Source organism: Coenobita brevimanus, chromosome 70 (assembly GCF_032717465.1).
Source record: "Coenobita brevimanus isolate Jiangsu-jjx chromosome 70, ASM3271746v2, whole genome shotgun sequence".
Classification (NCBI taxonomy): domain Eukaryota; kingdom Metazoa; phylum Arthropoda; class Malacostraca; order Decapoda; family Coenobitidae; genus Coenobita; species Coenobita brevimanus.
The window spans coordinates 54,522,068-54,545,437 of NC_137023.1; the positions used below are offsets into that span (position 1 = coordinate 54,522,068).

Sequence of the window (23,370 nt, forward strand, 5' to 3'; positions counted from 1 at the left end):
TTTGTTGTATGCTGATGATGCACTACTGCTTGCAAGTACTGGACAAGACTTGGTAGGCTAGTGCAGAGTTTTGCTGATGTCTGAGAGTGTCGTGCCTTGAGAGTAAATGTAGGAAAGGGTAAAGTAATGGTTATTGAGACAGAAGGTGATTCCCAAAGCGATGTTACAGTGGATGGAGAGAGACTGGAATTGATGAGAGAGTTCAAATACCTGGGTACGGTGATGGAAAAGAGAGGAAAATGTGCAAAACAAGTGGAAAGTAGAGTGACACAAGGAAGAAAAGGAGCTGACGCGATGAAGGCCTTGATAAGAAACAGAGGCTTGAGTGTTGCAGCTGCACGAGGCCTACATGAAGAAAAGTTAGTGCCAACTTTAACATATGATCTCAAAATGATCGGATCTTGAATTTGGCTCTCTATTGTATTTTGTTTTTCTCTTGGAGGGAACTGTTACTGCTGGCTCATGGCCTTTGGTTCCTTTTTTCTCGCATAAAAAAAAAAAAAAAAAATGGATGTGACACTATGGTGTGGCATGAAAATGAAAAGTCAAGAGTAAGAGCAGCAGAGATGGGGCTACTGAGAAGTGTATGTGGAGTACAGAGGGTGGATAGGATACAAAATAATGTGATTCGTGAAAGATGCGGAGTGAGGAAGTTGGTGGACACCAGAATCGAAGAGTGTACTGAGATGGTGTGATCATGTGGAGAGAATGGATAACCATAGAGTGGTGAAAAAGGTACATCTGAGCAAATTTGATGGAGGGAAAAGGCGAGGTAAGCCACGGAGAAGGTGGAGAGATACAGTGGATAAGTGTAAGAGGAAGAGAGGGTTGGAGGTCGGTGAGGCTAGGGAACTGAGAAGAGATCGAGCTGGCTGGATGATTGTTGTGAGAAGAGCATGATCAGGGATTTGGCACCCCTTTTAATGTTGCAGCGCCCAGACTGACTCAGTTGGATAAGTCTACATGAAACTACAGGATGTGGTGAATGTTTTTGGCATATCCGATAGAGCCAGGATTCACCCACTCACTGTAGTGATACTCTATTTTGGGGTACCTCTACACTGAGTGGCAAGCCAAATTATTTCCTGTATATCCAGAAAATAATTTAATATGATGGGTGGTAACCTTATAACCAACCAACGAGTGTTCCCTACGTATCAAGTGGGTTGGTGGAGGGTTAGTGCCCCTCACCGGAAAACAACTGAAAACAAAAACAAGAAGCCTCGGACCAGGATGGACTAACAGGTGTGTGGGGTGAAGAGAAGATGTAAGGGGGTGCAAGGTACAGCATGGTGGAATGAAGAGGTGAGACAAGCTGTGCACAAAAGAAGAAAGCATATAGTGAGTGGATGGGACCCTGACGTGTGGAGGAAGTTGGGAGACGGAAGAGAGAGTTATACGTAGAGAGGGAGTGAGGTGAAAAAATTATTAAGAGTAAGCAAGATGAGTGGAGGAGGAATCTGGAAGAAATCTAAAGTAGAGGGAATGTAAGAAAATGATCTGGAAGGAGGTAAAGAGAGTTAGGCAGGGCAAATGAAGTTAGCAGGGGAGTGACAGATAATGGTAGATTGATAGTGGAGAAAGGAGAAAAAGACGGCAGATGGAGATGACACTTTACAGAACTGTTAAATAGTGAGAATGAAAGTACTGCAAGTGGCTGGGGAAAGGTTGAGAGAAGCAAGGGGGAAGAGATTAGGACGAAAGTAGTGGAAGCAATGAAGAAAGACAAAATGGGGAAAGTCCCAGGAACTGATAGAGTGTGTGGTGAAATGCTGAAGCATGGTGGAGAGACAGTCGTAGAATGGATATAGAGGTGGGTAGACTGGGCTGGGAGGAAGGTAGAGTCCCAGAGGATTGGAAGTCAAATATAATTATTTCCTTAATTATTCCCCTGTACAAAGGAAATGGGGGAAAAAGAAGTGTGAGGTAATCATAGCAGCATCTGCCTTCTTCGTATAACAGGAAAAGTATATAGCAGGATACTTATTGACAGAGTTAGGGAAATAACAGAGGAATTTGTTGGAGCCGAACAGGTAGGTTTTTGGAAGAGAAGAGGTTGTGTAGGTCAGATATGCATCCATAGGTCTTTAGTGGAAAAGTTTCTAGAGAAGGGAAAGAAGCTGTAAGCAGCTTTCATGGATTTGAAGATGCATATGACAGAGTGAATAGACAAAGAATGTGGAAAATGTTAAGAATACATGGAGTAAATGGAAAGTTGTTAAATGCTGTGAAGAGTGTGTCTGGGGATGCTACGGCTGCAGTGCGTGTGGACAGTGAACTGGGTGAATTTTTCTATCAGAATGTTGGACTGAAACGGGGATGTATCATGTCTCCATGATTATTGAAAATTTATATGGATGGGGTTATAAAAGAGGTACATGGTAGGGCAGTGGATGTTGGAGCAGGCCTAATGAGACAAGGCAGTGTGTGGAAACTCCCTGTACTGTTGTCTGCAGATGCTACTGTGTTGTTAAGTAAAGATGAAGGGGAGCTCCAAGGCTTGGTGAATGAGTTTGGGAGTGTGTGTAAGAAATGGAATCTAAAGGTCAATGTAGGGAAGAATAAAGTTATGTCTTCAGGGGAATTGAAGTCAGTGAATGTACAGTGACGTTGGATGATGAAATGGAAAATGTGAATGCATTTAAGTACTAGGGTAGAGAGATGAGTTTGGGTGGAAGTTTGGAGGATGAAGTGCTTGAAAGGGTGGAACAAGGAAGAAAGGTTGCTGGTTCTTTGAAAACAGTGATTAGAGATAGGGAACTGTGCATGGAAGTACAAAAAAGGTCGCTGAACGATAGTACTGTATTATGATACCAACTCTGAACGTATGGAAGTGAAACTTGGACCTTGATGGAAGGACACGAGTCACAAATGAGAGCAGTTGAAATTTGTTATTAGAAAGGAGCCCGTGGAGTTACATGGAGAGACAGATTGACAAATAAATGAGTGCGGGAGCCTTGTGGTGTGGGTGTGGATGTAACAGAAAGCATTAGGAGAAATCCACTGAAGTGGTTTGGCCAAGTGGAGAGGATGGAGAGAAAGAGACTAATGAGGAAAGTGTATGTGCGTGAGGTGGAGGTGGGAGATGGAGGGGGAGGGGGAGGTAAGGATGAGACGGAGGGATGGAGTGGAGAGGTATATAAGAGGGGTGTGAGAGCTGTGGGGAGGGGAGTGAAATGGTGGGGAACAGGATGACAAGGGGGCAATTTGTTTGTAGCCACCCCTTACGGGATTAAGGCATCTGGCAATAGATAGATAGACAGACAGACAAATAATAAATGTATGCTCACTATTTCTCTTTCAGAATTCATCTACCTTTCCTCCATTATTACAGGCAGGATAATGATTTGCCCCCAAAAGAAATATGACAAGCACACTGCATGCATGCTTCTAAATACAGTAATTAGTATATAACACACATCGACTGCATAACTACACTGCATGAAAGGTTTAAATACAATACTTAAACTCTCACTATTACCTTGTTCCTTCACCAGCCCCCCTACAACTCATTTAGCAGCTCCTACCTGATTTTGTAAACTGTCCTTCATTTTCACCTTTGGGGCTTGATATGACGATCACTTCATCATTAGTATTTGCTGTCTTTTCACCAGTCCCTTTCTGGTGTACTAGAATGGCAAAGACATTCACTTACATATCTTTCTAATAAGAAGTCTGGTGCAAAATAATAACTATAAGCAATCAATCCAAATAATATTACAACACCATGGAAAGGATGACATACCATATACTGTAATGACCACTGTAACATACATATATGACACATTGCCATACTTCTATCGACTTATTAAATGACTTCATAAAAATCATTCAGTGACCATGCCTATGAAACAACCACACTATCTCAAAACATTTCACTACAGTATATTTTCTGGCAAATATTTCATAAAGCTTCTTAGCTTCAACAACATGCAAAGAAGACATCATAAAATAATCTTCCCATGGGCTCTTGCCATGTGGTCTGGTTTAGACTTAGAATGTACCTAAGTGTATTTTGAGCATGAAACCACTCTTTAACCCGTACAGCGTCGCGGTGGTATATATACCACCTGAGCTCCCAGTGACTAGAGCGTCGCGGTGGTATATATACCACCTCATATTCGCACACTTGTAGTAAGTCTTTACATGTCGTGACAGTGTGAACGCGACCTTCTATGAACACCATTGTTTCATTCCACTGTCTCACTGTACAACCTGACCCCTCCAGGCCTCCCTTACCCCGTCCTTGGCCTACCTAGGCCATCACTCTGAGTTGAGCTTTTACGCTGTCAAGATGTCTCAAGCTCGTCGTTCCGGTCTCTCCCAAGAAGAAATAGACAAAGCTCTAGACGATACTGTATCGTCTAAGATGAGTGAAAGTGTGGTATATGCTGATAGTGATGCATCATTAGTGGATAGTGATAGTGAGGATGAGTATTTACCTCCTAATAACAATAAGTACATTTTTTGAATAGTATACTGTACTTCAAGCGTTTTGGTTGTTTATGTAAGCATTGAATACGAAAATGTAAACCTAGAATTGTCATAACTGCATTTTTATTTTCCCCCACCAAATATACGTAAAATCTCTGAAGTCTACGGGATGGGAATGAAAAGTAAGCATTCTTATATACGAAAAAAAAAGTATTTCCTTGTGGATTTGAGTGACGATCTGTGAAACTCATGTTTTTTTTTTTTTTTTACCTATTTATTAGTATTCCTTTTTTCCAAATACCTTACTTTTCTGTTACAGTAACTTTTCTCTAATTTCTATACCTTTCATCTGCATTTTGTTACATTTTTATGCCTACAATATATATCAAGATATGTATATTTTGTAAATAGTTTAGTCTATTGTAAGTATTTTGGTATCTTAGACATGTGTAGTAAATGGATAAGGCTTACGAAAATCGTTGCTGACTAGCCGCAACCGAATTACGTAAGGGCTGTAAAACTCTATGGGGGGGAAAACGTAATTTTCGGCAATGCCCGACATGGGAAAAAAAAACAATCTTCGAGTTGAAAACGAACGTTTTCATGAATGAAACTCATGTTTTTTCAGCATTTCTGACCCATCTAGCCAATAAAATTTTTTTCCATCGTCCCGACGCTGGGCGTGTACATATAAGCCAAACTGGTCGACGCTGTACGGGTTAATTGCTTCTTTTCATCATCCCAAGCTTCAGATGTTTAAGACTATGGCTGCCTTGGCTCCTGCACCTATGCCTCAAAGGATAACATGGATAACATGGAACTGACTGTTTCTGTTATCCAATCCTTTATCTACAACTATCTACATATGCTACTGATGACCTCCCACCATCCCCAACCTCCTAGAACTATATTATGAGAGAGAAGTTTCCACTACTGTATTCTTGCACATTTCTCTTGCTCTCTCAAATACTCTTCTTCCCTTGCCAACTTTTTAGCCTATAAGTTGTTCAACCTGCTTCTTCCATGTTCTTTAGTGGGGACGTATTCCTTTTGCAACACCAACTCCCTCACTTTCAAACTCTCCTTGTCACCGTTTTCCTGTACTCTGTTCAGCTGGTCAAAACACAGAAGTATGTTTCTCTTCTTCTAGCCACAATGCCAAAGTTTTTATATATTTCACATTTTTTATTTCAGCTACAATTTTTGACTACTTTTAGCAGACAAGTTCTTATCAATCACCTGAATCACTGACAGCTCTTCTTCACTCAGTGTGCTACACATATGCAACTTTGAAAGTACTGTAGAATGAAAACTCGCAATGTATCAGCCATGCCAAATGACCATCCAAACCTGTCTATCCATTTACCACAACTGACTATTAAAACTTTGCCTTCTTTTAACTTTTTTTTACCTACTTTTTCCTATGGTTTCACTGCCAAACAACAGCTTGAGAGCCATGTAACAGATCAACTATTGTGGCATACCTGAAGAGGATTGATCTGTCTTCTCTGACGGCTTGGCAGAATCTGCTCCCTGGCCAGCAGAGGGTGTCCGTTTGGGAGGTGGAGCAGATGATGGAAGTGGCACTTCACCTAAGTTGAGAAGACTTTTGCCTAAGGAAACTGGCTTGGTCACTGGTTGTACTGGCTGTGCTGGCTGAGTTGGTGGTGCATTACCATTTGTAGACGGTTTGGAAGTGACCACCTCTTTCCCCAGATTCCTCTTCTCATTACTGCGACTACTGGTGCAAATATACAGTAGCTACATATAACACAATGAGATTTAGATTCATCTAAAAAATTATCAATGAAAAAGTCGGTAAAACCTCAACCAAAAACCGCATAGCCTGAATGGTATATGACCTATGAGTATTTCACAAGGTGTGCAATTGATCATTTTCCCATATTCCTGTTTTCTCTTTCTATGTCTGGATACTGCCTCATCCCCATCTTTGGGTGGCAAAAGGGGTTATCATCACCATCATCCACATAATAAACACTATATATACATATATAATGGTATACAGTACTTCGATATACGATACCCCTAGATGAGATACCCTGACTTAACGATGGGGGTAGAAATACCACCATACCCCGCCTAACAATGGCAAAACCTCAGTTTAATGATGGGTTTTGATTTTCTTAATTGATTTTGATGATATTTCAGACTGAAATTGTGTTTAAGTTGATTTATAAACTGTTTTTAGACTTAGATTAATGTGTTTTAGCCATAGGTGGAGTGAACATTATCATTTTGGGGTAGTTTACAAGGCTTGATTTTTCCAGACTTATATTTGATGATTTTCAGATTTTGTTTATTGGTTTTAGTGAGTTATTTACAAGAGTCAGGCTTTGGTTAGCTTCTTTTACAGCTGTTAGGCCATTTAGATTGGCTCTAAACTTGTTTCTGGACTCATTGGATGGGTTTTCGACTTGATTGGTGGGGAAATCAAAGGTTGAAAAACGCAACCCATTACTTTACGTCATATTACCCCGATACACGATACCCCGCCCAATGATGGGTTTTTACCTAACCAATTACATCGTTAAACAAGGAAAAATATATATACAATATATATATATATATATATATATCTATATATATTACTCTCATCTTAAAAGTCAGGACCAACTGCCTAGCCCCGGGTTCCTATGCTCCTCATGGGGCAATGTAGGATTGGATGATGGATATATATATATATATATATATATATATATATGTCATCATCATTCACCATCATCTGGACCTCTTTTCACACCCTTGGGCAGGGTGAGGAGTAGCAACATCCAGACAGCCCAAGTTTGCCCAATCCAATGGGCCATGCTTCCATCACTCATCATTCAAGCCCCCAGAATCCTGGACCTATCTGATACGCCAAAAACATTCACCACACTCTGTAGATTCACATAAATGTATCTGATAGAGTCAATTCAGACACTGTCATGTTAAAAAGGGGTGCCAAGTCCCTGAGCATGCACTTCCTCTCACAACATTCATCCAGCCAGCTTGATCTTTTGTCAGTCACCTAGCCTCACTGACTTCCATACCTCTCTTCCTCACACACTCATCCATCATATCCTTCCACCTTCTCCTTGGCCTACCTTGCCTCCTCCCTCCTTCAAATTCACTCAGATATACCTTTTTCACCACTCTATTGTCATCCACTCTCTACACATGACCATACCATATCAGTACACTCTCTTTGATTCTGGTGTCCACAGACTTCTCCAATCCACATCTTTCACCAATCACATTATTCTGTATCCCATCCACTCTCTGTACTCCACATACAATCCTCAGCAGTCCCATCTTCACAGCTCTCATTCTTGACTTTTCATTTTCATGCCACACCATAGTCTCACATGCATATGTTAAAGCTGGCACTATCACTCCTTCTTGTAAGCCTTGTGCAGCTGCAACACTCAAGCCCGTTTCTTATCAAGGCCTTCATAGCACCAGCTACTTTCCTTTCTTGTGTCACTCTACTTTCCACTTCTTTTGCACATTTTCCTCTCTTTTCTATCACTGTACCCAAGTATTTGAACTCTCTCAATTCCAGCCTCTCTCCATTCACTGTAACATCACACTGGGAGTCACCTTCTCTCTAAATAACTATCACTTTACTGTTTTCTACATTTACTCTCATGGCACGGCACTCACAGATATCAGCAAAACTCTGCATTAGTCTACCAAGTTCTGTCCAGTATTTGCAAGTAGTACTGCATCATCAGCATACAACAAATTTGAGATATTCCATCAATCACCATTCACTGTCAATGCCATCTCCCTCTCCATGACTCATGTTTTTACTTCTCTCATCACCCCATCCATATATATTATACTGAACAACCATGGGGACATCACACAACCTTGTCGCACATCCACACTGATTGTGAAAAATTCACTAAGATGCCTATTTACCCTTGCACATGCTTTACTACCATCATAAACTCTCGACAGCACCTAGCAGTTTACCATTTACACCATACATGCGCTAAACCTTCTGATGGAGCCAGGATTTCAAGGGCTTGAATCACTGGTGAGTGAATGGAAGCATGGCCCACCGAATTGGGCAAACTTTGGCTGTCTGGATGTTGCTACTACTTACCCTGACCTTGGGTGGGACAGGAGGTCTGGATGACGATGCTGATATATACGTATGTATGTTATATATATGTATATATGGAAGTATATATATATCTATATATATACTGTATATATGTATGTATATATATACACATATATACATATACATACTGTACATATATATATATATATATATATATATATATATATACACAGTAGACTCGCCCCGAACACGTTCTCGCCGAACGCGATCGCAATTGCAGTATACGCGATTAGTGCTGGGATACGTATAAGACAATGTAAGATTAAAGAACCATTAAGAAAACTATAAATTTATGCAAGGGAAGCAGCCTTTGAAAGGCCAAATCCTCGAACATCAGCGCAGCACCACGCACGGTTTGTTTTGATCATGTGATGGTGTCCTGCTTTTTCACAGTACTGTACTTGTAAGTTAAATATTTACATTCCTGTTCTGGTAAGTTTATGTACATTAAAGCACTGTTAAATAACGTTAAAGCAAGAAATAAAGTCTTATAACCAGTTTACCTGACAGGCGTCAGAATATTGCCTTTTTTATTTGTTCATTAAAGATTTGCTGCACTGATTTTCCACGATACTGTATTTGCAAGTTAAATATTTACTGTTCTGGTACGTAAGTTAAAGCACTTAAATAAAGTTAAAGCGTTAAATAAAGCCTTGTAACCAGTTAATCTGATTTATATGATTACCCATGATCGGCGGGTTCCGAGACAATTCTCCATCAGACAACTTCCCGTCAAAACATGGATGATTCCCCGTCAGGACAATTCTCACCCTGAATGATTCCCCGTCATTCTATAAATATACTTATTTCGCCTTTGAATTATACTATAGCATCACCCACAGCTGTCTTCATTAATGACGGCGAACTGTCTTGTTATTGTTGTGATGGCGAATTGACTTGACGACGAATTGTCCCGAAACCAATCGGCATCAGAATGTTGCCATGTGTTTATTTATTTGTGTGTTGAAGTTTTGCTGTGCAGTACTGTATTTGTAAGATGTATTTGTAAATTATAACTTTAAATAAACATTCTAACCACTTAAAGTGCTTCATATTGATTACCAGTGGCATTCAGGGGGTCTAGGGAGCAAAAAAGAAGCAGTTAAAACTTACGCGGTTTCGCACCAAATGCGCCACGGTTGGAACGAAACCCTCGCATTAGGGGCGAGTTTGCTGTATATTATATAAATATATATATATATATATATATATATATAAATATATATATATATATAAATATATAAATATAAATATATATATATATATATCTATTTATATATATTTTTTTTATTTATATATCTATATATATATATATATTTATATATATATATATATATATATATATAAATATATAAATATATATATATATATATATATATATATATATATATATATATATATATATATGGTAACTTTACACTCCCACTTCTGTCTTTCTTTCCTTCATTCTTTCCTCTTCATTCTGCCTGTGGGTGACTCTACACTGAGTGACAAGTCAAATGGTTTCCTGTACACCAGGAAACCATATACTACGCTGGGTGGTAACATATAACCAAATTTTGGCGCCTGGTGGTTTAGTAGGTAATTGTTGCACTCCAATCAGATTGAGCCAGTGAAGGTTTATATCCAAGGGATGGTTGGGGTTGATTGCTCATGTAATGCCACTCAGGGATGAGTGAGGCTGGTCACTCTCATCTTAAATGTCAGGACCAACTTGCCTAGCCCTGGGTTCCTACACTCTTCTGTGGGGCGACATAGGATTGGATGATGATGATGATATATATAATTGAGGCGTCTAGAACCAAAGGGGCATCGGCGCCAAAATGTACTTTTGAGTTATGATGCTTTAAAGTTGTGTTTATGGCAACGTCATAACCAGAAGGCAATAAACAAACCTTTTATACATCAAAATGATCATCAGCGCCTATGCTCTACATGTAAAGGCAAAAAAACAAAACATTAATAACCGTAACCACAAAATAGGCAGTAAACCAAACCCCCAATTTATAAGTGGACATAATAACATATTGTAGGGATTTAAAAACATAGCAGAACATCAACGAATGTATTAATGTACAAAACTATATTAACTGAAGATTCCAGTTCACTTAATATTAATAAACGAATAATTATTAATGCTGCCTACTTCTTCCTTAGCCTTTATCATTCTTTTTCTGTGCCTCCCCTCCTCTCTTCCTATTTCTCGCATCTTTCCTGTCACTTCTTATTGCTTTTCTTTCCTTTACAGGTGGCTTTACATTGAGTGACAAGCCAAATGGTTTCCTGTAAGCCAAGAAACCATTTACAACGCTGGGTGGTAACCATATAACCAAACCATACGTGCTTCCTACCTGTGAACAAGTGGGTTGGTGGAGGGTTAGTGCCCCTCCCCTTAAAACAAATAACTCGAAGTCAAATGGCCACCCCTTAAGGGATTATGGCATCTGGCAATAGATAGATAGATAGATAGATAGAATAATTATTACTGTAATTTCACGTTTTTGACAACTAAAACTGAAATCAATGCAGTTATTATTTTTCCTCTACCATAATAGATTAAAATAATAACACTAAAAAAAAAAGTAGTGTAGTGCTTAAGTAAATTGAGAAGGGGTAGTGGGGGGTTAAATGGTGGGGTCGTCATCTAGGAGGTCGACATCCAACTCTGCCTCCTCGGTGCCACGCCCCCTCCCGCTGTCTCCCCTCACCACTCTCTTTTCCTCTTCCTTTCTACCTTTTTCCACTTCTCCACACACTTCTGACACTTACGAGAGGTTATAGGCACCACCTCCTCACTGTAACTATGTACTGAACTCATCTTGTCACCCCCCCTTCAATCCCAATAACAACAGCTCATCTTGTCACCAATAATCCACGATAAATGGGGTAAAAATCCAATACGTAATAATTATACACCTCAGTGAACATGGGAGGGAAGCCTCACCGGCACACCGGGCAGGCCACACGCTTGCTGATTGGCTGCTCTGGGGGAGTGGCAGAGAGTGAGAATGCTGATTGGTTTGGGCTGAGGGGCTTAGATGCCTGCCTGCTCTGATTTGTTCGCCCGGCAGCATGGACAAACCCACGTGACTTTGAGCCCCTCTACCACTGTCCAGAAGGCCGAATCTTGTATGGCAACCAGTGCTGTCACTGAGAAGAGGGTTAAGCCTGTTGTCTCCCCTACCTAACTCAAAACCAGTATATTGGTGGGGATGCCCCTTTGGCTCTAGACGCCTCATATATATATATATATATATATATATATATATATCCATCCATCATCCAATACTACGTTGCCCCATAAGGAGTGTAGGAACCCAGGGCTAGGCAAGTTGGTCCTGACATTTAAGATGAGAGTGTCCAGCCTCACTCATCCCTGAGTGGCATTACATGAACAATGAACCCCAACCACCCCTTGGATATAAACCTGCACCGGCTCAATCCAACTGGAGCGCAATAATTACCCACTAAACCACCAGGCGCCAAAATTTGGTTATAAGGTTACCACCCAGCGTAGTGAATGGTTTCCTGGTGTGTGTGTGTGTGTGTGTGTGTGTGTGTGTATATATATATATATATATATATATATATATAAGGATGGGGAGCGATGTGAATCCTTTGCCATGCCCTCCTCTGTATATACCTGGTACTTCAAACCAACCTTTGCCAAGCCCTCCTCTGTATATACCTGGTACTTCAACCGACCTTTGCAAAGCCCTCCTCTGTATATACCTGGCACTTCAGCCAACCAAATCAATCCCCTACCCTTACCAACTTCTATATCCCTTTACAGCATTCAACATACCATACAAATGTAAACCCTTCCACTATCCTTCTTCAGTCACTTTGCAATATGCTAATCCAGACAGATTTATGTCGTACATTCTTTCTACCATACTCTCTCCACTACCTGTCAACCTATGGATATCAGATCCACACATCCCCTACTATTCATAAAATCACCCAGATCATCACTCATGGAACTATCTAAAACAATTATATACCTTCTTTATTCTCCCATATACATTTCCTACCACACTCAGCAGTTTCCAATAATGCATAACCCAATTTATAATCATTATGAGCTAAGTAAAAAACAGTCATACCTCAAATACCTATTGAGGGACACCAAGAATATGCTCATATTATTTGCTACTTATATTTATCTATTACTATGATGATGATTATGATAGACTGACTTATCTTCATGGAAAGGGATGTTAAGTGTTCATATGGAAGAATTATACAAACATGTGTGGATATAATTATTTTACCTATTGCAGTAACAGAAAGACAGGTTTGGGATAAGCTGGATGATGTACATTAGTATGAAAAATGCCTTGGAGTTATAATGTGATTGTAATGGGCAATATGAATGGTGGAGTAGGCACTGGTCCTGCAAATGATATAATGGGTAATAATGGGGCATCAGGAGAGAAAGATAATGGGAAGTGACTGAAGGACGTGTGTCAAGAAAGGAGGCTGTGCATTTGTAATTCTTATTTTAAACACCAACATGCACATAAACATACGTGATATAGACGGAATGGAGATCATGTTGAAAGGAGCCTGATTGATTACATGCTCGTAAAGAAATTGATGCTGGGTAGTGCTGCTGATACAAGGGCAGTGAGGGGACGATGTGGGGGTTCAGCAGATCATATGATTGTGGTATGCCAGATCAAGCTGAGGAGTGAGGTGGACCAAGAAAGAGAGGAGCTGTCGGGGAGAGAGACTGAAAGTCGAAAAGCTGAGGATCAAAGAAATGGCAGATGAATACAAGGTCAAAGTAGGGGAAGAGTTAAAATCAGTGAACTGAAATGAAATGGATCTGGACAGCTTGCAGAATGTATATGGAGATTGCTTAGTTAGGAATGCTAAAGCGGTGTGTGGTGTGGCAAGAGTAACAATAAAGAAGAAAAGTATGGCATGGTGGGGTGAAGAGGTTCAGATAGCAGTGAAGAAAAAGAAGTGGCTAGAGTGGATACAGGACAGGGGTTCAGTTGAAATAAGAAATGAATTTATTGAGATTAAGAAGCACGTATATAGACTAGTGAAGTGGAAAAAGGAGGAGGTAAATTATGACAGGATGAAAAATTAATACAAAATCTTTCTGACAATATGAAGTTATTCTGTAAAGAAGTATGGAAATGTAGAAGTGACAATGGAGAGAAATGTGAAAATGTGAAGGATGTAAGTGGTAGATTATTAACCCTTGGGGATGAAGTAATAACAGATGGAGAGGATATTTTGAAAGTCTGATGAATGGGAATGGGGAGAGCAAAGCGACTGTTAACGTGACTGGTTTGGGGGTGTACTGAGAAGGAATGCAGTGCCAGGAAACATGACACTTAAAGAGGTGGAGAACACTGTGAAGCGGCTGAAAAATGGGAAAGCAACTGGGGTTCATGAGGTGTATGCAGAGATTTTCATTCATTCATTGCCAGACGCCATGTATCCCAAACGGGGTGGTCAAGGGCTTAGAGTTAATTGTTTTACAGGGAGGGGCACTAATCCTCCACCAACCCCACTTGACACGTAGGGATGCCAACAGCATCTGGTGTTCCCAGGCAGTCACCCATCCAAGTACTAACCAGACCCAACGTTGCTTAACTTCGCTGATCGAACGGGAAGCGGTGTACTCAACGTGGTATGGTACTTAAGGGAAATGGATGGTTGTTACTTATGAGGGTACGTTTGTTTTTCTTAATTTTTTTTTTTTTTTTTTTTTTTTTTTTTTTTTTTTGTACCTTGTATGAGCAATAACATTCCAGAGTTTGAGTAAATTTGGTCGATTAGTTTTTACAGACCAAAAAAATATAATATATGCATAATACATATAAAATAAGAGATGCGAGAAATGGGAAAGGAAGGGAAGTGTGTTCATCTGATCTCTATGATATTTGGCATTTACTAATAAAATCCTCAATGATACATTGCCCTAACAGTTTTTTAATATTCTTCATCACTGCTGAACAAAAAAATTCTCAAAATGCCTATTTATCCCAAATTTTACCCTCTTTTTGCCATGTTCAAAATATCATTACAGTCACGTTTGTCAGTCTTTGAAAACCATATAAGCACAAAATGTTCCCCTTTCATTCCTCTTTTTGTAGGCACTTTGCTTTCTGTCTTATGTTCAAAACTAATGGAGTTATATCACTCCAAAGGACAATAAGTTTAGTTCCGAGATATCACTCGTTTTCTGTTGACTTGCGGTGTCTGTACGATTACAAATACGATTAGAAACAACTTGGATACTTTTTTATGAGTTAAGATTAGGGATGGCTATGAAGAGGTAGAGGGTGTTGGAGAAGGAAAAGTTGGAGAAAAAGACGTAGAAGGTTGGAAGTCGTCAGGTGAGGTGATGGTGGGGAGGGCAGGTGAGGAGGGAGGCGGCGATGATGGAGAAAGAATTGCTGCTTCCGACACGTTTTTCTTCCCTCAAAATAGCATAAAATTTATTTCTGCCACTTTCCGACATTGCAGTAGTTTCTTAGACGGTTGCCCCATCTCCAAAAAGTGTTCAAAAATGATGAGAAATGGCCAAGATTAGCACAGATTGAGAACAGACGGAAACCAAGGCTGGCATGTCCCACCCCTCCCAGTGTCATAGCATCTCTGGTGTTTCCCACCTCGCTGTCACCCTCCACACACACACACACACACACTCCGATTGCCAGACATATGACAATTTTTGCAGAAAAGAAAAAAAAAGTGGTCATATTATACACTGCATAGGAAACGGAGATGTCTGCAGGTAAGTGACCCTCTAAATTGGAATTACAAAATAATTTTTTTCTGAAGGGGAAAGAATTATCATACAGCTGCCATATATTTACAAAGAACAAGTGATACTCGGAGCTATTTTATGGGGTAACTTTCACAAAATGCCTTTGTCAGTCGAAAATCGGCCCCTGCTGGTGTCCACTGCCCTTAAGTGTGGTGGAGAAAGTGGAGTGAAGTGTTTGTTGAAGACATGTAAGATGGCAGGGATGAGTGAAACTGTGCTAGTAGAGTGGAAAATGGCTGTGATTGTACTCCTCTACAAAAATACAGGTGAGCAAAGTGAGCAGACATGGGGTAATAGTAATATGTAATAATAATAGTAATGGACTATTACAGGGTTTTCAAAGTAATAGTAATAGTAATAGATTACAAGTTCCTGGCTGTAATAGTAATTGTAATAGTAATAGAAGACAAAGTAATAGATAACACTGGTTTAAAAAAAAAAAAAAAAAAATGAGGCAAGCATGTTTTTTTTTTTTTTTTTTTTTTTGATATGCTTAATTCAAATTTCTAAACAGTTTTGTTCTATCACCTCTAGTTTTTTTGCTTTCACATATCCTATTTTTTTATTATAATGCATATATTTATAATGTAATGAGCTTATTTCATGTATTAAAATGGCATATTACAGAACGAAACAAAAGACACATAACACTGACAGAACTAAATATTACTAGTACTAAGATATAAGCATGTATACACATCATAGTACTGCAGACAGTCAGAAGTGAGTTTTTTTGGACGATCTGGTGTACTTTGCCTGCAAGATGTCACGCAGGAGCATCCAGCAAAGTCCCCCATCATGCTGAGGTTCCACTTGCCATGGTAGTTGCTCTCCAACTTAATAATATCTTGGTGGAACCTTCCCCCATGTTTGTCACTTACTGCTCCGAGGTTCTGGGGGAAGAAGTTGAGGTGGGAGTGGAGAAAGTGAATCTTGAGAGACATTCGGCACTCCATATCCTGATAAGCCTGCAACTACTTTTCGACATGTTCTTGGTAATTTAGTGTCCGTGTGTTACCAAGGAAGCCATGGCAGACTGACTGAAATGCTTCCCATGCTCTCAGTTCCTTCAAGATGAGCTTCTCTTCGAATACCTCATCCTTCAGCACCTCCCGGATCTGAGGTCCGACGAAGATGCCCTCCTTGAGCTTAGCAGAACTGAGAGCTGGGAACAGAGTGCACAGGTGTTGGAAGGCAGCGCCATCCTTGTCCATGGCCTTCACGAAATTCTTCACACGGCCAAGCTTGATATGAAGAGCGGGAAGAAGCACCTTGTTCATGTCCACCAGAGGACTTTCTTGGACACTGTGTTTTCCAGGCATAAAAGTGCTCATTGACCCCCAGTAAGCTACTGGCATTCCCAGCCACACAATGCACGTTTGACCCTGTTGTGGCGCGCGTTTTAAACCAAGTTCCAAGATAAAAAGACGGTAAATGGATTTTTGGTGAATATTTTGGGTCTAGGCCTATATGTATACATGTACGTACATGTATACACGTATTTCTCAAAAATTAGAGGTGATGAATGAAAACGGATTTCGAATCTGAAATCAGCACTCCAAAATTAGGTTAGAACACCTAATTTCATGCTTGCCTCAAATTTTTTGTAAACCAGTGTAATTGTATATCACTTTCTCATTATAGACACTTCTTTAATACCGTTTACCATAATCAATAAAAACAGCCTTCTCACCTTGGTTACCTGTTGGCTGCTCTCCAAGCTGCAGGTACACCACAAGAGACCATGCAGAATGGAGAGTGGTCAACAGGCCATCAGGTGATCAAGATGCACTTGTGCATTCAGAGGAACAGCCTCCCAACGGTAATGAAAATAAAAACCATTTTCAATTTAATTAATACCGTTATCATAAATAATATATTAATAGTTATAGTAATACTAATAGGTGACCAAGTAATAGTAACAGATGACCACTAAAGTAATTATAATATAACAGAGAGCAATTGAAATTAATAGTAATAGTCATAGTACTAGAAACCCAGTAACAGACCCCATGTCTGAAAGTGAGGACAAAAATTATCATTGCATATGTGTAGTAGGGAAGGTAGAGGGAAGAATTATTAAACAGAAAATATGAGAGAGATCAGAAGTCCTTGTGAGTGATGAACAGGGTGGCTTTAGGAGTGGCAGAACATGTGTGGATCAAATATTTGCAGTAAGACAGACGGTGGAGAAGGCGTGTGAGAAGGACTATTAGGTGTTCAAGGGATTTATGAATCTAGAAAAAGCAAATGACAAAGTAGACTAAGAAGGACTGTGGAATATTTTGCGCATGTATGGTGTGGATGGTAAGTTGCTAGGTGCCGTCAAGAGATTTTTATGACGGCAGTGAGGCATGTGTAAGGGTAAATGGGCATCTAAGTGATTGGTTCACTAACAATGTGGGCATGTGACAGGGTTGTGTGATGTCCCCATGGTTGTATCATATATGGATGGGGTGAGGAGCAAAGTAAAAACACGAATAATGGGGAGAGGAATAGCATTGGTAGTGAATGCTGAGGATGGAATATCTCAAATTTATTTTATGCTGATGATGCAGTGCTACTTGCAAATACCAGTCAAGAACTTGGTAGACTAGTGCAGAGTTTTGTACATGTCTGTGAGCACTGTGCTTTGAGAGTAAATGTAGAAAAGAGTAAAGTGATGGTTATTAAGAGAAAAGGTAACTCTCAATGTGATGTTACAGTGAATGGAGAGAGACTGGAGTTGGTGAGGGAGTTCAAATACCTGGGTACAGTGAAAGAAAAGGAAATGTGCAAAAGAAGTGGAAAGTAGAGTGACACAAAGGAGAAAAGTAGCTGGTACTATGAAGGCCCTAAAAAAAAAAAAAAAAAAAAAAAAAAAAAAAAAAAAGAGGCCTGAGTGTTGCAGCTGCATAAGGCTTACATGAAGGAGTGTTAGTGCCACTTTAACACAGAGATGTGAAACCATAGTGTGGCATGAAAATGAAAAGTCAAGAGTATGAGCAGTGGAGATGAGACTGCTGAGGAATGTATGTGGTGTACAAGAGTGGATAAGATACAGAATAATGTGATTCTAGAATGATGCGCAGCAAGGACACCAGAATCAAAGACAGTGTACTGAGATGGTTTGGTCATGTGGAGATAATGGATGACAACAGAGTGGTGAAAATGGTATATCTGAGTGAATTTGAAGGAGGGAGGAGGCAAGGCAGGCCAAGAAGAAAGTGGAGGGATATGGTGGATGAGTGTGTGAGGAAGAGAGGTATGGAAGATAGAGAGGCTAAGGGACTGACAGGAGATCGAGCTGGCTGGATGAATTTTATGCGGAGAAGCGCATACCCAGGGATTTGGCACCCTTTTTAATACGACAGTGTTCGGATGGACTCTTATCAGATAGGTATATGTGAAGCTACAGAATGTGGTGAAATTTTTTTGGCCTATCTGATGGAGCCAGGATTCTGTGGGCTTCAATGATGAGTGAATGGAAGTGTGGCCCACTGAATTGGGCAAACTTGGGCTGTCTGGACATTGCTACTCCTCACCAGGAGGTCCAGATGATGATGATGACGATGATGACATGATGATGATGATGATAACGAAAATGACTACAGTAACACTGGGTGGGAAAGGAGGTCCGGATGACGATGGTGATGACTATGGTAACACTGGTGGGAAAGGAGGTCCGGGTGATGATGATGATGATGATGATGAAACTTGAAATTTTCTTGAATACAAATTTCCTTTACCCTTAAAAAAAAAAAAAAAATTACCTGAGGTCAGTGATTTCATTGATTTTCTGCTTGATGGCAGCCAACACTGATGACATATCCTTCTCATAGCCTACAGCAAGTCTGTGACGGCCCATCTTTGCCTCTACCTAAGGAGATTGAGTAAATATTATTTATTAAATCATAATGCATAGAAGCAATGTAAATATAAGTTTCTTCCACATTAAATTATAAGTTGTGAAGAATAAGGGAGTTGTTATTTAAACTCTATAATATGAAGGCGCTCCTTTAAGCCAAACAGAACACTCTTTAATATGAAAGGGCTCTTATAAGCCAAATAGAACAGTCTGGGGGTAATCAGAATAAAATAAGAGACATCATCCTGAGGGTTTTAAAGGAAACTATTTCTAACCTTCACTACATGGGACCAATCCTCAGCTAAATGCAGTTATCGCTGGCAGCCTGAATAAAGTACTGTATCATATTACAGTATGGAATGGGTTAATTTGGGAATGTGTATCAATGTCTAAGTACAGACATGGAATGGACAAAAGAGGGGTATACAGATTTATATAAATATATATATATATATAAATATATATATATATATAAATATATATATATATATATATATATATATATATATATATATATATATATATATATATATATATATATTTGTGGTAGGGGGGGGACGCTCACCATCCACTCACTCGATGTAGTGCAGCTCTCGGGTGTCTGCCCTTTCCTCTCCATCCTTCTTTCCTTCCATTCTCTTCTGTCTTTCTTTCCTTGTCCTTCTGCCTACGGGTGACTTTACACTCCCTCTTCTGGCTTTCTTTCCTTCATTCTTTCCTCTTCCTTCAGCCTGTGGGTGACTCCACACTGAGTGACAAGCCAAATGGTTTCCTGTACACCAGGAAAGCATTTACTATGCTGGGTGGTAACCATATAACCAGATTTTGGTGCCTGGTGGTTTTAGTGGGTAATTACTGCGCTCCAATCGGATTGAGCCGGTGAAGATTTATATCCAAGGGGTGGTTGGGGTTGATTGCTCATGTAATACCACTCAGGGATGAGTGAGGCTAGTCACTCTCATCTTAAATGTCATGACCAACTGCCTAGCCCCGGGCTCCTACGCTCCTCATGGGGCAATGTAGGATTGGATGATGGATGGAATATATATATATCACCAAACCACCACCACCATCCAATCCTACGTTGCCCCATAAGGAGCGTAGGAGCCCGGGGCTAGGCAAATTGGTCCTGACATTTAAGATAAGAGTGACCAGCCTCACTCATCCGAGTGGCATTACGTGAGCAATAAACCCCAACCACCCCTTGGATATAACCCTTCACCGGTTCTATCTGATTGGAGCGCTGTAATTACCCACTAAACCACCAGGTGCCAAAATTTGGTTATATGGTTACCACCCAGCATAGTAAATGGTTTCCTAATATACAGGAAACCGTCTGGCTTGTCACTCAGTGTAAAGTCACCCACAGGCAGAAGGAAGAGGAAAGAATGAAGGAAAGAAGGACAGAAGAGGAAGTGTAAAGTCTCCCGCAGGCAGAAGAAACAGGAAAGAATTAAGAAAAAAAAAGACAAAAGAGGAAGAATGGAAGAGTAATGTCTATAAAATAATGATATATGTGCTAAGTGACACATACACCATAGTGAAAACTTAAGTGATGTGTATAGAGGTGTGTGGTGATGAAGTGAAAGGTGGTGGGCGACGGTGGAGGTCACTGAGGACAACTGGCAGCTACAGCAATGTACACAAATTCCAAAAATGACACTGCATCCACTTATCCCTACAACAACATAGGAGCATCTGGACACTCTCTGAAGTGCTCATAGGTAAAAAGAAGGGTTTAACTTTCTTGTGCACGTATTTTTTTTTTTTAATCTTATGTATTAATATGAAAACTATTGAATACAAAACAGGAAACTTCAGGGTGACTGACACAACATAAGCCTCACTTTTGCCACCTTAGCTGCAGTGAAGGAGTTAAAGAAAGCCCATTCATTCTGTACTATAGTAACATTGTCTAACTGTGTGTGTGTGTGTGTGTGTGTGTGTGTGTGTGTGTGTGTGTGTGTGTGTGTGTAGTATAAGCAAGATTTTAACAGATCTGAACCACACTGGGTGGAAGGGTTGAGGGTCAGGCAAACATTATACTGTGAGAGCAGTAAGCTGAGGGTAGAGGTCAATGGGCAGGGTTAACTCTGACTGTTTTGTTCCAGTTTGGAATAAACTTTGTTGAAGAGTTGTGGGTCAAAGCAAGATTACAAATTTTGAGAATAAGTGATAACAATGTCCAAGGTTCAACACTTCAACAGACTGCTGCAGTATGAAACATGTAGGGCACAGGTGCTGCACTCTGAATTCTCCTTGCTGAGGGATGTTTCTTATTTTGCTAAGATATATGAAGCACTGACAAGTAACTCTTCTTGAGAGCTATGTACTATGTATGCAGATAACTCTGAGCTGAAGTGTCAGTACAACGAAACATTAAGTACATGTACAAGTATGATCTAATGAGAAAGAATCACTGAGGAAACCACGGTCGTGAAAATTTGCCTTTCCAATTGCATACAGTAAAAATTTGTTTCTCCAACCTATATACTCAAGGGAGAAAGCCAAAAAATGAAAACAAAATAGACGATGGCAATAAAATAGCAACACCATAATGTACCTCTATCATAGCCTTAGTGAAGTCTTTGACGAGGGTGGCAGTCCACTGCTTCAAGTTGTATTTCCCATACTTCTCAAATATGTCTGAACAATGGATTTCCTGAAAGATATGACAAAAGAATATAAATAAGAAATATTTGACAAAATGTATAAAACAAAATAAACTGGCAGACAGTCACTATGAAACCCTTGCAGAAATGAGGAAAAGTAATTAACTTTTCTTAACCAAATTTTAAACCATGTAGTCATTCTACATATAATCCTTCAAATCAAAATTCACCACCAAAGGTAACAATCCAACTTATATATTAACACATAAAATAACTTCATAATTCTAACCCTATTATTCATCATTACCGAAGGGGCCGGTAGTATCCAGAAAAAGGAAACAGAAAACACCAAAATAGTTGAACTACATACATTACATACAGTGTCTGGTCAAATGGCAATACGCAGTCATTCAATATTCCAGCCTTCGAAATTCTCAGCCGCATCTCAAAGGCCTATGTGCCTCAAGCAACTTGAGTTGATCTTGCAATACCAATGGAGAGAATATTCACATACAGTATTTCCATCATTACCATCATCCGGACCTCCTTTCCCACCCTAGGGCAGGGTGAGGAGTAGCAATGCCCAGACAGCCCAAATTTGCCCACTGCAATGGGCCACGCTTCCATTCACTCATCATTCAAGCCCTCGGAATCTTGGATCTATCGGATATGCCAAAAACATTCACCATATTCTGTAGCTTCACAGAAATGTATCCAATAGAGTCAATCCGGATGTTGTCACATTAACCCGTGGATTGCGCAATTACCTTTTTTTTATCCAACTCCTTGGTGCGCAAAAAATCAAGCGGGGAAAAAATATATATATATATTTTTTAAGTTCTTATTATAAACTTTAAGATAAACATCCAGGGCATCATCTGGTGAAATAAATAATACCTGTAATCTCGCTCTCTCCATCTTTGCGTACGGCCATGCGTAAGTTTACGTACGGGAGTAGAGAAAAATAAAAATAAAAAATCATTTTTTTGTTTTTGTTTATTATAAACTTAAACATAATCATCCAGGGCATCATCTAGTCAAAAAAAAAAAAAAAAAAAAAAAAAAAAAAAAAAAAAAAACTCCCCCCCTCCGTCTTTGCATAGCGCCATGCATAAGTTTTCGTGGGGGTAAAAAAGTTGTTTACAGTAATGCACGGCCAGCACAGCCTGAGCTGTGGCTCGCAACGTGATGCTACCCAGCCTCAGCTGTGGCTTGCATTCCATGGGTTAAAAAGGGGTGCCAAATCCCTGACCATGCACTTCCCCTCACAATATTCATCCAAGCAGCTCGATCTTGTCAGTTCCCTAGCCTCACCGACTTCCAAACCTCTCTTCCTCACACACTCATCCACCACATCTCTCCACCTTCTCCTTGGCCTACCTCACCTTTTCCCTCCTTCAAATTCGCTCAGGTATACAGTACTTTTTTTTCCATTCTACCATTATCCATTCCCTCCACATGACAGTACACTCTCTTCAATTCTGGTGTCCACAGCCTCCTCATTCCACATCTTTCACAAACCACATTATTCTGTATCCTATCCACTCTCTGT

At 40.0% G+C, this 23,370-nt stretch overlaps 1 protein-coding gene and 1 pseudogene across 1 annotated transcript in view; both read right to left on the reverse strand.

Annotated features, from left to right (window-relative positions):
• Positions 1-23,370, reverse strand: part of LOC145406452 (uncharacterized) — an 80,318-nt gene that overhangs the window by 18,596 nt on the left and 38,352 nt on the right. The window contains exons 6-9 of the mRNA XM_080277608.1: positions 21,770-21,868; positions 19,112-19,218; positions 5,919-6,175; positions 3,528-3,629 (exon numbers count right to left, since the gene is read on the reverse strand). Of these exons, the coding sequence (XP_080133734.1) occupies positions 3,528-3,629; positions 5,919-6,175; positions 19,112-19,218; positions 21,770-21,868 (565 nt within the window). The remainder of the gene's footprint in view (positions 1-3,527; positions 3,630-5,918; positions 6,176-19,111; positions 19,219-21,769; positions 21,869-23,370) is intronic.
• LOC145406495 (5S ribosomal RNA) lies at positions 14,112-14,230 on the reverse strand (annotated as a pseudogene).